Source organism: Pseudomyrmex gracilis, unplaced genomic scaffold, assembly GCF_002006095.1.
Source record: "Pseudomyrmex gracilis isolate BER0280 unplaced genomic scaffold, ASM200609v1 scaffold_1999, whole genome shotgun sequence".
Classification (NCBI taxonomy): Eukaryota; Metazoa; Arthropoda; class Insecta; order Hymenoptera; family Formicidae; genus Pseudomyrmex; species Pseudomyrmex gracilis.
The window spans coordinates 5,615-20,399 of record NW_018022583.1 but is presented as its reverse complement, the minus strand read 5'-3'; the positions used below and the strand labels follow the sequence as shown (position 1 = coordinate 20,399).

Genomic DNA, 14,785 nt, shown 5'->3' with positions numbered 1-14,785 from the left:
TAAAATTACACATAAAAAATAATATCAATAATATTATTAAATATATCAAAACTACTATATATATATATATACTTGGTTAGTTTCTTTTAAATCATATGACTTTACAACGCGTTTGAAAACTTATTACAAAGTCACTGTATCGAATTACATTTTTTTTTATGTCAACAAAGTTACTTCAATCAAAACTTGAAACGTATAAAGCTTATAAATATACATTTTGTTAAGTACAAACTGTCCTGTCTTTGTAAAATTAAACTTATAATATTCGTCAACTTATAGCTTCAGTTTATAGTTTACACTTATATAGTGTAAATGTTCATGTACATGCATGTATTATTTTGTTTTGTTTTAATAAATACATTTCTTTATGACATAAAAACAAGTTTTCCAATTTTATCCTTCTATGTTACTTTTCACAAATATATTACACAAATATATTACAACATTCATTGATGTTAATCACAGAAAACTTGAAATACACAATGTTTTGTGGTGTTTTAAATAAATGCAGAACTAATAAAATTATTAATGACATTTACATCAAATAATGTATACTGCATGTGCAATCAAAAGTTGTTTACGTTTAAGTAAAAAAAATTGTAAGTAGTTTTTGATGCAATATAAAAAAGTATCCTTTACAATTGAATTGAAAACTACTTAATAATTTTCCTTGTTTAAAACCTAAACATTATAGTTTTTACTTGTTTATGCAGAGTATTGAAACATAACATCAATGATTATATACAAATGATTATATACATCTACTTAAAACAACAGCAACNATTGTAGATTTCAAACATTTCGTGATGTTATTTGATTGTGACATCAATTTTGTATGATTTTGTACATCAATAATTGTACAAAATATACACCTAATTAAAATAATAAAATAGGTTTTTTATATATAACATTACAGTAACATTAATATTTTAACGTAACATATACAGGGTGTCCCAGAATTGCCGCCCAATCTCTCGTAGGCAGGTAGAAAGAGTAAAACTGATTCAAAAAGTCCTAAACCATTTTTTTCTACTATTTATAGGAGTAATTATTGAATAAATCAGGCTAATCAGCGCCGACATTTAGCCAGGCGCCCGTTAATGAGCCGCGCGCCTGGCTAAAGTTTGGAGCTGATTGGCCTGATTTAGTCAATAATTACTCCTTTATTATAAATAATAGAAAAAANAGTTTAGTTTCGACGCAGTTTTCCTTCTTCTATCTGCTTATGAGAGATTGTACGGTAATTCTGGGACACCCTGTATAAGTAATCATTGCAATTATTGCAAAAACAAAGTATTATAAAATTTCAACGATACGCAATAATCAAATTAAATTCATAAATATACTGACATATAAATATGTCAATTTTCTTTAAAGTCTTTTACTTGAATTAATTATATCAATATATTAATATCAATAAAATAAAACAGTATTATGTAGGTGCAATAGTATTATTTCTTCTGCATATAAACTTCATTTAAGTAAAAAACTGTTTACTCTTAAGGTAAAATATATAAACGTATGCACACTTTTCAAATAAAGCTCTTTTTAAGATAATCACTTTTTTAGTGTCAAAACAAGCATTAATACTTCTTTTACTTGTTATTGTAAACCAACAAAAGATGGAATTTATGTATTTTTATTATATATCTAATCAAATAAAATGTATTACATTAATCACATATATAGTTATCTCATGTTTATAATACACAATCTAATATTTACTTAAAAATATTCTTACAATGTGATATTATAACACTGATATGTGTTTAATATAACATGAAACGTTACTACTTGAAATGTATATATTGTTTTTCTAATGCAAATGTACAATTACAAGCAATTGCAAATGTAACTGAATTATTTAGGTGGCAGTTCTATCACTTTAAATAAACCAAATACATTTTTTTTTATTTCAACGATAGTTTTGTTTATAATACATATATGTATATATATATATATATATATATATACATATATATACAAAAAAATAATATTGTAATAACTACATATGTTGATTACATCAAGCAGATTTGTAATCAATATGCAGACATTTCTATTTCTTTTAAAAAACCAAATGCTTCAACCACATTTAAGCATAACATTTAACAAATACTTGACTTGTAGCTACACTATGAAATGTTTAAAGTAAAACAATTTGACTTTATTTACTGAAATAGTGCGTTTATAATAACTGAAATTTCAGTAACCAATATCATATATCATTGATGTGCTTGAATTAATTTACACAACTGAATTGACAATATTTATGTCACATATTATTCTTAAATAGTATTGAATCATATATATTGGATAGTACAAAAAACATAGAAATGTTTTTATATTGATTATACATTTGCTTGATACAAATAAAACATGTAACATTAATATTTTTGTTTATATATATACTTATAATTATAGAAAGATATTAACAATTACATGTGTTGATTCCATCAAATAAATATGTAATAAATACATAGATATTTTTATTTTCTTTGAAACACTAAATACGTATAAATCAATAACATTTAAGTAAAATATTAGATTACTACTTGATTTGCAGCAATGCATAAAAAGTATCAAATTAAATATATTGTATTTCAATCAACAAAATGGTGTATTTATACTAACTGTCAGAACGTTACTTATACCGTAGATTTGCTTCAATTATTTAACACTGTTGGATTTACAACAGATGTAGTTACATTGATTACATGACATTNAATTACATATCAAAAAGACTACTTATTTTATATGTAATTATAATAAAAAAATTTAGCGTTAACAATAAGTAGATGTATAATTGATACAACAAAATTTTTCAAATGCAATGGTTCTAGTAAATCAAATATCTAGACCATTAAAACAACTATCTGCTATGTATAGTTCAATAATATTGATGTTGCGTCAACAAGATATATTCCAATTAGACCGATGCTGTTGATTTAACATCATTTTTTTTTCCGTGTACGTTTTGGGAGATTATACTGTAGTTTTTGGAATGAGCAAATGCAGTTCTTAATAAACGCTTTTCTCTAATCAGAGTACAGGTCTTCGTTACATTTAATTCATTCACATATTTGTGCATTTGTACATTTGCATATATACACGCATGAAATTATTACAAATTATCTAGTAAATACAAGCGATTACCGAGACACTTGATTATGTCATTACGAATGGGAGCGGAATCGGGAAGTGAGTACGTGCGATTTGCAGATTTTTTCTTTTCTTTTTTATAGAAACACGTACCCGAGAGACAAGGTTTCGTTCGCTATCGCGAAGATTCTTGCTAATTATCGTAAATGTCGGTGATAAGCGGATCCCAGCGGGTGGAAATACCGACGCCAAGAATTTTATTTAATCTCGACCAGTTTTGCCTCAGATAACATGCAGGCGCATAGATATTCGCGTCTCGTCTCGTAATTTCACGTCTAGCGAGCTTGGGTTATTTTCGCGCGAAATCACGATCGTACGTTTGAGCCGTTCTCGAGCGTTCCTACCCCTTGCGATACGATTCGACGTAATTTATTGCGCGCGATCTCTATGACGCGCTTTGCCGACAGAAAGATAATCAAGAGGAGAGATCCTCAAGCGAAGCGATCCACACTTTTAAGACGCGTCGGCTAAAACCGAAAGTTATTGCGCAATCGTTCGTCAGCGGCACGGCCGTTGCACCTCTACTTATGCCTAATTTCTTCATCTCTAGTAAAGAAAAATAAGATCGATAACTATTAATTAAAAGACAAAGTATATCTTTTTGTATATCTTTTGTATATCTTTTGTATATCTTCAAAGTATATTTTTTGTATATTTTTTTTGTATATCTTTCTCCCGAAAATAGCTATCAAAGAAATCGGGCCTTACAGTATTAGCTGTCAACTGTTGCGTACATTTGACGTCAATGAAAGTACTCACTTATCACTCGAACTTGTCAGCTGAAGCGACACATCGCTCTACAAAGTGTTAAAAAATATGCAGTTATTCCCTTATATTTTACTTTCTTTCTATTCTATACAACTACACAAACGTCTCTTTTTTTAATTAACTCTCAAACTGCAATAGACCTAAAAGTCGTGAACGTAATTAATCAGATTAAGAGTTAAAAAAGCACTTTATTCTTTTTCTACTATTTCTTGTAAAAACATGAATAAAACATTTTCCAATTGTGATTTAGATTAGCTGAAGATGATCAGAATAAACGATCAAAACATATCTAACATTAACTGAGTATTTTTTATCTCGTCAATGTCTTTTCTTAATATTTTTCTTTTTAAAACATTTGCTCTAATATAGAAATCAAAATTCTTTACGTAATTTGACGGAGAAAGAGATGAGAAATACAGGCAAAAACAATTTGGTTTTGCCCGTAAAAGAAGAACAAATAAAGAAGAGAAATAGAGATTGTAAAAAGTTAAAATAATGTGAAAACAATCTACTCAAGAAAGAGCGCAGGTTTTTTCAACAGGACTTTATCTTTTAATTTAAGAATCATGCGTGAGAACTCACTGACAATCAATAAGAGTTGTCGTTTTGATTAAAAAAAGGAAACCCAGTGTAACTTTGAAAAATGAGAAAAGATAGTAAAGTAAGATTGAGTACCTACGGCCACTTCCGCTCTTTCTTCAGGCCAATTTTCAGGTAGAACATCAATGCCAAAATGTTATAGGTTAACACATTAGATGTACGTATCCTTTTTCAAATTTCGTTCTATTTGATCTCTTGTGTTGTTCTCACGCTTATTTGGAAGAGATAGTCATATTTAAAATTTTTTATTTTTCTCTCTAAATTTACAGACAGTATATTTTAATAATAATATATAATCTCGATCACTTCCCGAACAAAAGTTTTTACTTCATTAAAAATTGAATTAAATATTATTTTAGACATTTGAATTACATATTCTCATTATTTTTCATTTTTTTCAATTAGAAAACGTCCGCGACGGAATTTTGTGAATACTTGCTCGAATGTGAGCGTTACTCATATATATATACATATATATTTAAATGAGATGAATTTTGCTTAGAAGTACGGACCTGTGATCGTTATCTTCGATACCTGTCGCCCAATTTTTTGTCTAACTAAAAGAAAGTTTTTTTCTAACTAAAAGAGTTTTTCATTGATTCCGAGAATTTTAGCATCGACATCTCGGTGCGCATTGAAAAGATGTCGCGAAAAACGTACCGACAAAGAGAGACAGGTATCTACGTATTTTTAGGGTAGTTAAGAGAGCCGGGATTTAGGAACTTTTTTAGGACTTAAAAGCATTGTATATGAACACACGCTGCTCAAGGTTTCTTTGTAGGGGTAAAGATGTAAGTAAAAGATCTTCAAAAAGGCTCTTCTCTATGTATCTCTCTGTATATTTGTCTCTTTTCGTGCTCTTCCCACGAAACATCTCCGAACAATTACAAATAATTGCGTGAATAAATCATTCGTAGTTGTCTATACGAAATTTATTCAAATTACCGTCGCTCATGTCACGCTTCTGGCTTAATTAATTAGCTTTGCTCGCGTGAATTTTCTTCTGCTGCACGAGAAGAAAAGATAGATAGATAGATAGATATATAGATAGAGAGATAGATAGATAGATAGTAGCTTTATTTGTTATAGATGTTTATAGGTCTTCAAGCGATGAAAAGACGCGAGTTGCAGCGGAGTTGATCTGTTCATTTCAGGAGAGAGTGCTAAGGGTTATACCTAGATAAATCACAGAATCTTTGAGAGAGAGAGAGAGAGAGAAAAGAAAATCAAAAGTTATTTAATTTTCTGTGCCTTGGTTATGTTAATTTTTTTTTGATAGTAATAATAAAGTGTGCTATCTTATCAATGCGTGCGTAAAGTCAGAAAAAAATATACATATGAGTAAACTGGAGAGAGATACAACAGTTAATTTTTTTATTAAGTTTTGCAAGAAGCAAAAAGACGTACGACTGTGTAACCTTACCGTGGTACAATTTAAATCTTTGTTTATACTCATGCAAAAGAGAACAAAAAGTGTACAACGTGTATAAACAAGTGAAATTAGTGAAAGTATAACATCATGCAAATATCGGTAAAATGTCACTAACTGTGTTGTGTAAGACAATCGCGTCGCTTCCTCAGTCGTGTAATGAAAGCAAAGCTTTTCGTTCGTTGAAAAGTTATTAAATTGTCTTATTATCATATTTTATTACTATTTTATGAATATATTATCAAATTTTAATTGTTAATATAATTTATAACAAATGTTACGTTAATTTTGATCATCTTGCGGCTTTTTTATTTAATGCAGTTGTCAAACATCAAATTTTTTACACCAATTTTTACGCCAAACTTTTTATTATAAGATTTTACTTAACTTTTTATATAAGATAATATAAAAAAAAAACTCTCTCTCTCTCTCTCTCTCTCTCTCTCTCTCTCTCTCTCTCTCTCTACTCTCTCTCTTTTTATTATAAGATATATACATTATGCTGTTTCTATAAAAAAAGAATAAGAATGTCATGTTCGTTGAGAAGAACGATAGTGTAGTTCTTCGTTAAGTTTACTTGTCAAAAAAATCTTGAAAATGCCCGAGTCGAAATTTTGATGCTACTTTCAAACTTTTGAAGATACTTTGAACCTATTTAACTGACCAATATACTTATTTAAACCTACTTTGACACTTATATTCATTTACTCCTCTTTTGAACCTTTAATTCTATAAATTTTACGTTACTCCTATTTTGAACCTACAAAACCTACCTCTCGATATTTTGGTGATTGAACATTTTTTAACATAAATGTAATATAAAATATATTTGATAAATATTTTTATCTATTGTTGCAGATACATTGCACTGCATTATTTCTAATAAAATAATAATCTAAACAAATAATAAATAAAATGTGTATAAGATAGCTTGAGAATAAATAGATAAAAATAATCATATTTTATTAAAAAACAGATGGTCTTGCAGACTGAGTGCAGGAGCTGCAAATACGACGAAGGGTCTCGAGTTCGAATCCCCGTCAATTTTTTTATTGACGTTTTAATTGAACCTATTTTACTACTTTAGCTCCTACAAAAATAGAACCTACTTTAAACCTAACTTGGAGAAAATGGAAATTTGTGACACTTTTAGGTTGAAAGTAGGAGCAAATTTTATCCTTGCAATTGAACCTACTTTACTATCGTAACTCCTATATATAGTAGAATGAGAGGTTCATCAGAGAGTCAAAATTTCGACTCGGGTGGTTTTTTGTGAGAAAAAAGTAACGGACCCACGTCAGATCATGAGAATTGCACACAACGCGTCAGGAATTCGAAGACGAGCCGTAGGATCGGAGGGCAAGCGGAGCGGTTGCTCGTCAATAAAAGCCGTACGAATCGCTTGCCCTCCGATCCCCGCGCCTACTCTTTGAATTCCTGACGCGCTGTGTACACAACTCAGGTCATTTTCTTCTGTCATTGTATTCCACTAGTTTTTTTTCTTTCGGAAAAATTCGGAGAAGTCAATCGTCATTCCTGCCATTTCTAGTCTTGCCATTTCTAAACGATAAAAAAGGTCAATGAACGAGCAATAAGTAAAAGGTAAATAATATACTCCTAAATAATAGACTCCTGGCTGAGGAGTTATTTTCGCAATATTTTAAAATTAGTTAGGGGGGTATACGGGGTCCTTCATATATACGTGATGCAAATCCAGCATCCTATATGGAGGAAAAAAATTATTTCATTAAATATATGTGTATGCATATATATATATATATATTTAAGCACATTCTCTGCACAACATCCTGCAAACCGGCTCAAACAACCCGAATTTAATTCATTCATTAGTAAATAATATAATTCTATGCTTGTTAGTAAATGTATATTTAGCTTAAAAATACGTTCAAATCGATGAGATATTGTATTTTATTATTAAAAATTGTGAGAGAAGATAAAGGGAGAGAGAGAAGATAAAGAGAATTTCTTTGCAAATCTACCAACTAATATTTAGTCCTTTTCGCTATATTGTGCGAAAACTTTTGTGTAAGAGAAATCTTTTCGAATGAAGTGTCTTGACAGAGTCGATTTCCTTCCCAGGTTTCAGACTCCAGTATTTTTCTTGTAGAAACTAAGAGACATACCTAAGAGACATTGTTCCTTTACCGTTTTTTTTCTTTAACAATGATCTTCTGTCATGATTTTCTGACATCTTTCAATTTCCTCTAACAATGATCTTTTTCAAATTTTATGTTTTCGATTCTAGAAAATTATTTACCGCCCTATTCTTTGAATATTCTATGCTTAATCTTTCTCGTCTATTTCTCGAGATCTCGAATTAGATCCGTCTAGAGCGGTCGCGACTTCCGCCAACGTCGCGGGTGGAATGCCACTTGCTCACGCTGACGAACTAGTTTACAGCGAGTGACAACTAAGACGAGAGAAAGATAAATGGTGTCTCGTTCCTTTTGAACATCTCCGAGTGATGCTCGTTCTGCTTAAGCTGTCGATTAATCGTCCCAACTGGTTATTGCTTCAACGGTATACTTAATTGCGTAACCGTGACTGGACTCTCGCACGGAAGAATAAGAATCGATCGTTTTCACGGTACACGAGCATAAACTCGAACTGTCGAATTTTCTCATTAAACATTTATTTACTCTTTTTTTTTGCAAACTTTTGTATTCAATTTCTGAGGTAATTAAAGCGTCGCGAATATATCACACACATACGTGCGTTGATAATCGATTCATCTCCGAGCAATTTCCGGTCGATTGATCCACTTACAGCTTTAAACTCAAAATAACTCGCGTCAGTGGCGAAATAAATGACACGCGTGTTGAAAGAGCGTGTATATATTGTTTTCCAATTAAATAAAACAAAAGTGGCGAATAATCGTACACGAAAAAAAGACAAACTTTGTTATTACATGTGGCCAAGTTTACTGAATTTTTTTATGTCGTTAGCAAAATGTCTTGCCGGCAAAGCAACAAATTTGATAGACTCGGCGCATTTTTCTCGTCGGCCGTACGAGTAACAATCTAATCTTGTTATTTTAGCAAATATTTTTTTCCGTGTATAAATTTTTAAAATTACTCCAGCAGATTTATATTTGTCCAGTCGATAATTTGACTTAAAAAAAAACGCCGTTATAGAAACATTAAGCAATTAGCGAATCCTTTCCGAGTCTCGAACGATCTCTTGATATCTCGAGAGTCTCACTCGGCACATGTCTGACTTCATCGCTTCGCGTACGAGTTGTGCGACTGTTTCTTCATTTTGCTCCGCTATATTATGTAAACGTATCACGAAGCACCTCGGACGGAACTTCGTTTGGTAACCGGGTGATTAATGAAATAGAAAGGTGATAGAAGACTCTCTTCTATTGATCTTTCGAAGCACGTGCGTATGCGGCGCTCGATACGCGCTTGGTTCTTCTCTCGAAAACGTAACTTACACATACGTGCGCTTGTGCCAAAATCACATACAGACACACATACACACACACATACACACGAAATACATTTGCAGTTTACGCTGCGCGAAACTGCGCGTCTTTGTTCATTTTATTCATTTTTGACACCGGACACGCGCAGACATATCGACCGTTACTTTCGCAGCCCGAAACTTTCCCGAGCACTCTCATTATTTCTCTTGTAATTACGGGCGATTCTCCCGGTGTCTCCGCAGGTGTACAAAAGCCTGGACATCATTACCGCGAAGGTGACCCCGGCGGAAAGACAAATGGCGCCGCATCACATGCTGGACATCGTGGATCCGCTGACGAACTTCACCGTGACTGACTTCAGAAACAAGGCCCTGCCGATTGTAATCCTCCATGTCATCCATGTCTCATTTTTTTTCCGCGCTATCAAAACCAGACGGTATTTGTTTGCACGTGGCACTGTAACAACTGGAAAGAAGATTGCGCGTTACATCGAATGATTATTCCGGAGATCTCGCAATTGTTAACACTTCGCGGACAAACTTCCGAAAATGACTTACGAATCAGTCTGTGAGACTTTAACATCAATTATCTCCGCGAAAAATCAATTGTTTTTCAATTTTATTTTTTTTTTGAATCGAAAGTTTGAACGATTTTGCGTCAATCGACGAAACAAATCGAAAAACTCTCTAGTAGTTTCGAAGATGTAATCGAAGAAAAACTAAGTTTTACCAGAAACGTCAATTTTTGAGTGGGAAGCTCATGTTTGTCCGCGAAGAGTTAACAAATCAGTTCAGCGCGATATCAAGTCGGGCAATTACCGCGTAAACATTTAATTTACTTCGATATTAGTAGGTCGCCGACATCGTGTAACATCTGTCCGAGAGATTACACGCTAAAAGAGTCAAAACTTCGCCAAACGAACGAGTCATTCTCAATGTTAATGAAAGACGCACAAAGAATGGTTAATGAATCGCAGATGTCGCGAAAGATATGTTTTTTTTTTGTTTCGCGGTGCGCGATTTAAAGATTGTAATTACGCCGAGCGGGTGGTTTCGCGCGTGGTTTCTATCGCAATGGCTTCACCTCGCTCGCGCGAAATGGAGTTTATAAAATAAAGATCTCGAACGAAGCCAGTCCAATCAAAACGCCCTCCCCTCTGATCCTCGCGAAGACCTTGATACGATCATTAGCCACGGTCTCTCGCGCGGATCGCTCGAGCCTGTTCTCGGTCTCCCCTCGACGACTGTTCCTTTTCCTAACGATGTAGATAGACAACCTGCTGGCCAGGAGCAAACTGCCCATTGTCGTCGGCGGTACAAACTATTACATAGAGTCTTTGCTATGGGAGATTCTCATAACCGAGCCGAAGGATCGATCGGCGCGAGCCGAATCGGCTCCGGGCGCGTCGGTCGCGAACAGATCGGACGATCGATGTAAAGACGAACAGAACGATGACGATGACGAGGACGACAACGACGAGGCGGCGCCGTCGAAGAGGTTGAAATTCGACGCGAGATTGTGCGGCGACACCAACGAAGAACTCCATCGGAAATTGATGGAAGTCGATCCGGAGATGGCACACAAGTTGCATCCCAACAACAGGCGAAAAGTCACAAGGTAAGATTCGAAGTGCGGGAATTGCAACCGGATCGAAATAAGGAAATTGAATCTGACATCGGCAAATATTTCAAACGAATAATCGATTAAATCGATGACGAATTCGCATTGCGCAACGCTACTTTCGATTAAAAAAAAAAATCTCGTCATTCGCAGCTACATCTGCGATACACCGAAGGTTTAATTATACGATTAGTCTTTTTGTTGAAGTAGTCAGAGATGTGACACCTCGGCGAGAGACAACCTGTCACATCCGTCACGTTGAATATCAAAAGAGACGGACGTTAATCAGGCGGTAAGGTAGTTGCTCTGCACGATGTGGTAGGTGCGTGTTAATTCAACTCGTTGAATTCATTAGCATTTTTTCGCCCAATTCGCCGTGCAAATAAGTCTCAAGGCGACGAGACGTAAGATCGTCCCCGAAAACGTTACAAATTTAGACATCGTTGTCTGCGACTGATAAAAATTCTGACCTATATTCGCCGAGACGCGAAATCAAGACTATCGCGCAGTTATCGGTCTTTATCAGTTGTCCGGCGTGAAATCGCGCGTGCGAAATAATAACGGTCGAATAAAAAATGAAAATTTTACGCTCGGAAACGAGCGACAGTTCTTTCGAACGATTGTGACATTTGCTCTTAGAAAATTATATAATAACGTAATTATGTAATAATTGATAACACAATTCGGAGAAGAGTAAGAGAGATAACGACGAGAGTCGACACACCTGAGTCGATCGTCTCGTCGAATGAGCTAATATTTGATTAATTTTTCCGTATTATTAATCAGTTAAAAACCTTTTAACCCAAAAAAAAGAGAAAGAGATGCACTCACGAGATGTAACACACACTTGCGAAGCTCTTTATCCGAATGAAAATAACGCTCGTTAGCAAAGAGGATCGAACAAGATCTCGAGCGATAACATTTTAGCCTGGTTTCGGCGATATGCATCCACTTGTTGTGTACATCGAATTGTCGCGGATTACAGCGGATGTGACGATATAGATAGATAAGCATACAAAGTCTGAAGCTATTGTTCTCGCAATTGAATAATTAATTAAATGGACTCGCGCGCTGCGCAGTAATATTGCAAGTCCTTGATGATAATTTCTACTACTACAAAAAAAAAAAAAAAAAAAAAAAAACAATTTCCAACACGATACGATAATTTAAAACGTTTTTACACGATGAAGTCAAATGTCATTTAGGCAGCGAATAAATTCAGCAGATAAATTTCGAATTTAGAGAAAGGATTGCAGAGAGAGAGAGAGACTTTTATTGACACAGTTTGGTTGATAGATAAAGAATCGATCTTTTTTTTTCGATCTGTTTTTTATCAATTCAATCGACACCGTTTTGTGCTCGTCAAACTCTATAGTAGTCAACTTGCTTTGGACATCGGAATTTCTTTCTTTTTCTTTCTCTCAGCATCAAACGATGCGACAAAAGCGGATGATTATGAAAACGGATACGAAAACGCTCTCTCGAATCCTTATATTGTTCGACAATACTCGGCTTATACATATATCGACGTTCTCATATCATTGTGAGATTATATAACCGAAAAAAAAAAAAATACGTACAGATTCTTCAAGTCGCTTTTAATTTATGGCAACCTTTCGAGTGATTTATCTGTTACTCTGCCCCAAACACAATCGGCTGATAACGCACAACTGTGTCGTAACTGTAATCGTAGGTCAGTAAAAAGACTCGGTTACGAAATCTCTTCTACTTTTGCGTCTCGTTACATCAGCGAGAGAGTATATCAACACACTGTGTGTATGTCACTTCCAACACAAGCGATCAAGTTTTTGTTCTCCGATTAGGAAACGGTTTAACTGTTACGATTAATTATGTAAATGAAGTGATATTTTGTATTGTTGCCGCGATGATTTGATTTTTAGTTTTGCAATCTGGTTTTTTTTCTGTAGAAAAAGAGTATGAAAAAAACCTCGTGATTTCAAAAAGAAGAAAATTCTTTTGAAAAGGTCCTCCATAGATGGTAGCCATTTAGTAATATCGGATTTAGTATTCTGAGAAAAAGAGATATTATGAAGGAGAGAGAGAGAGAGAGAGAAATTTACAAGTTGATTAGGTTTGGGACCTTTTTAAAAAATGAAAAAATGTCGGATTTATTATAGAATTCTGGAAACAATGGATATTATGAAGTTACCTCTTTCTCTGTAAGATGACAAAAAGTCATCAATCAGAATAGTCAATACGTTATTGAATAGTTATTGAATAATACACGTTATTGAATTGAACTTATTCAATAGCAAAGTTTTTGATTTGCGTCGAAACTTTCAGCGAATTCGATAGCCTGCACTAGTGCGCACTGAGTGCGACTTTCAATGGGAAAAGTCCGGTGCACACTAGTACAGGCTATCGAATTCGCTGCTCGGGGATCACGTGGTTATATTCGTTTGTGGTTTTGAAATTAATTGAAAAAAAAAAAATAAAAATATATATATATATATAAATGTCGCACGCGTCTGTGGTGTAATCTTTAAATATTGGAGAAACTTTTGTGCTCTCGGTGAATGTAGGTCCACCGGATATTATTAATGCACCCTACTGTACGCACGGATAACGATCGATGCCGAAGGATATCCAGCGCGCGCGCGCACACACACAAGTGGCCAACTTCTTATTAGCATTATGCTTATTAGCACGATAAGATTACGTACCTAACCGTGTATCACGCGATAAAGAGGGAAGTTAAGCATATATAACGCTCAAATTAATACAAAGATTTTAAACATTTCTTTTTTCTCTGTCGTTGGATTTAAAATTATAATTTGTGGATGGAAATATTTGTTAATCGTTTTGCTTTATTATACGAATTCACAATTAATTATATATCCCTGTTCGCGCGGTTGGGAAACTCGATGCATCGTTCGAGCATCGGCTGACTAAATGAAATAATTATTGGGTTGGCTAATACGTAATGAGAATTCATTAATTCCAGAATTCTATAATAAATCCGACATTTTGTCATTTTTTAAAAACGTCTCAAACCTCCTTAACGATCAACCTGTAAATTTTCTTCATAATATCTCTTCTTTTCAGAATACAAAATTCGAAATTACTAAATGGAAATTCGAAATTACCTACGGTGGACTTTTTCAAAAGAATTTTCTTCTTTTTAAAATGACGCGGTTTTTTTATACCCTCTTTTTCTACAGAAAAAAAACCAAATTGCAAAACAAGAAAACTGACATAGGTTAGGTTAGAACATAGGTTAAGTTAGGTTAGGTTCGGGTACGAAAAATTTGGAAAAAGATTAGAAATTAACTTTCAGGCAAAACTTTACAATGGCCACCAGGTGAATAACCTTTTTTATCTCTTTGTAGGAACGGAACCTAACCATCTTGTCTCGTCTCGGTTCTCTTGCGATAACCCTAACCTAACCTAACCTAACCCTAACTACAGAATATCCTACCTATCTACAGAATGTGTGGTACATACACAATGGATGCAAGTATCCAACCAGCTGTCATACTTTTTTTTTGTTTATTTATCCCGATGTGAACCGCATGACGCGGTCGCTTTATTCGTGTATAATTTACTAGCTTGCACTTCGGAGAAGCACTTCGGATAACGAGCATTCAATTAACCTTCCGCCTGGCGCTTCTTTGTACGCGGTCAATCGCGTTGCGCGCGGTGATTGCGTGAGACTTTATTATTAAAGAGATATGATTTTCTTGTGCGGGGCGCGACCACCGCGCGCGAACTTAATCTTCGATGACGCGACGATCACCATC

The 14,785-nt window shown here is 34.1% G+C and overlaps 1 protein-coding gene across 1 annotated transcript; it reads left to right on the top strand.

The window, feature by feature from the left end:
• Window positions 1-8,852: 8,852 nt before the first annotated feature.
• On the top strand, window positions 8,853-11,021 carry LOC109862575 (tRNA dimethylallyltransferase, mitochondrial-like; the record flags this gene model as incomplete). Its single annotated transcript, XM_020442647.1, has 2 exons — window positions 8,853-9,784; window positions 10,672-11,021. Coding segments are annotated over exons 1-2 (434 nt in total), but the record flags the coding sequence as incomplete, so codon positions are not given.
• Window positions 11,022-14,785: the final 3,764 nt, after the last annotated feature.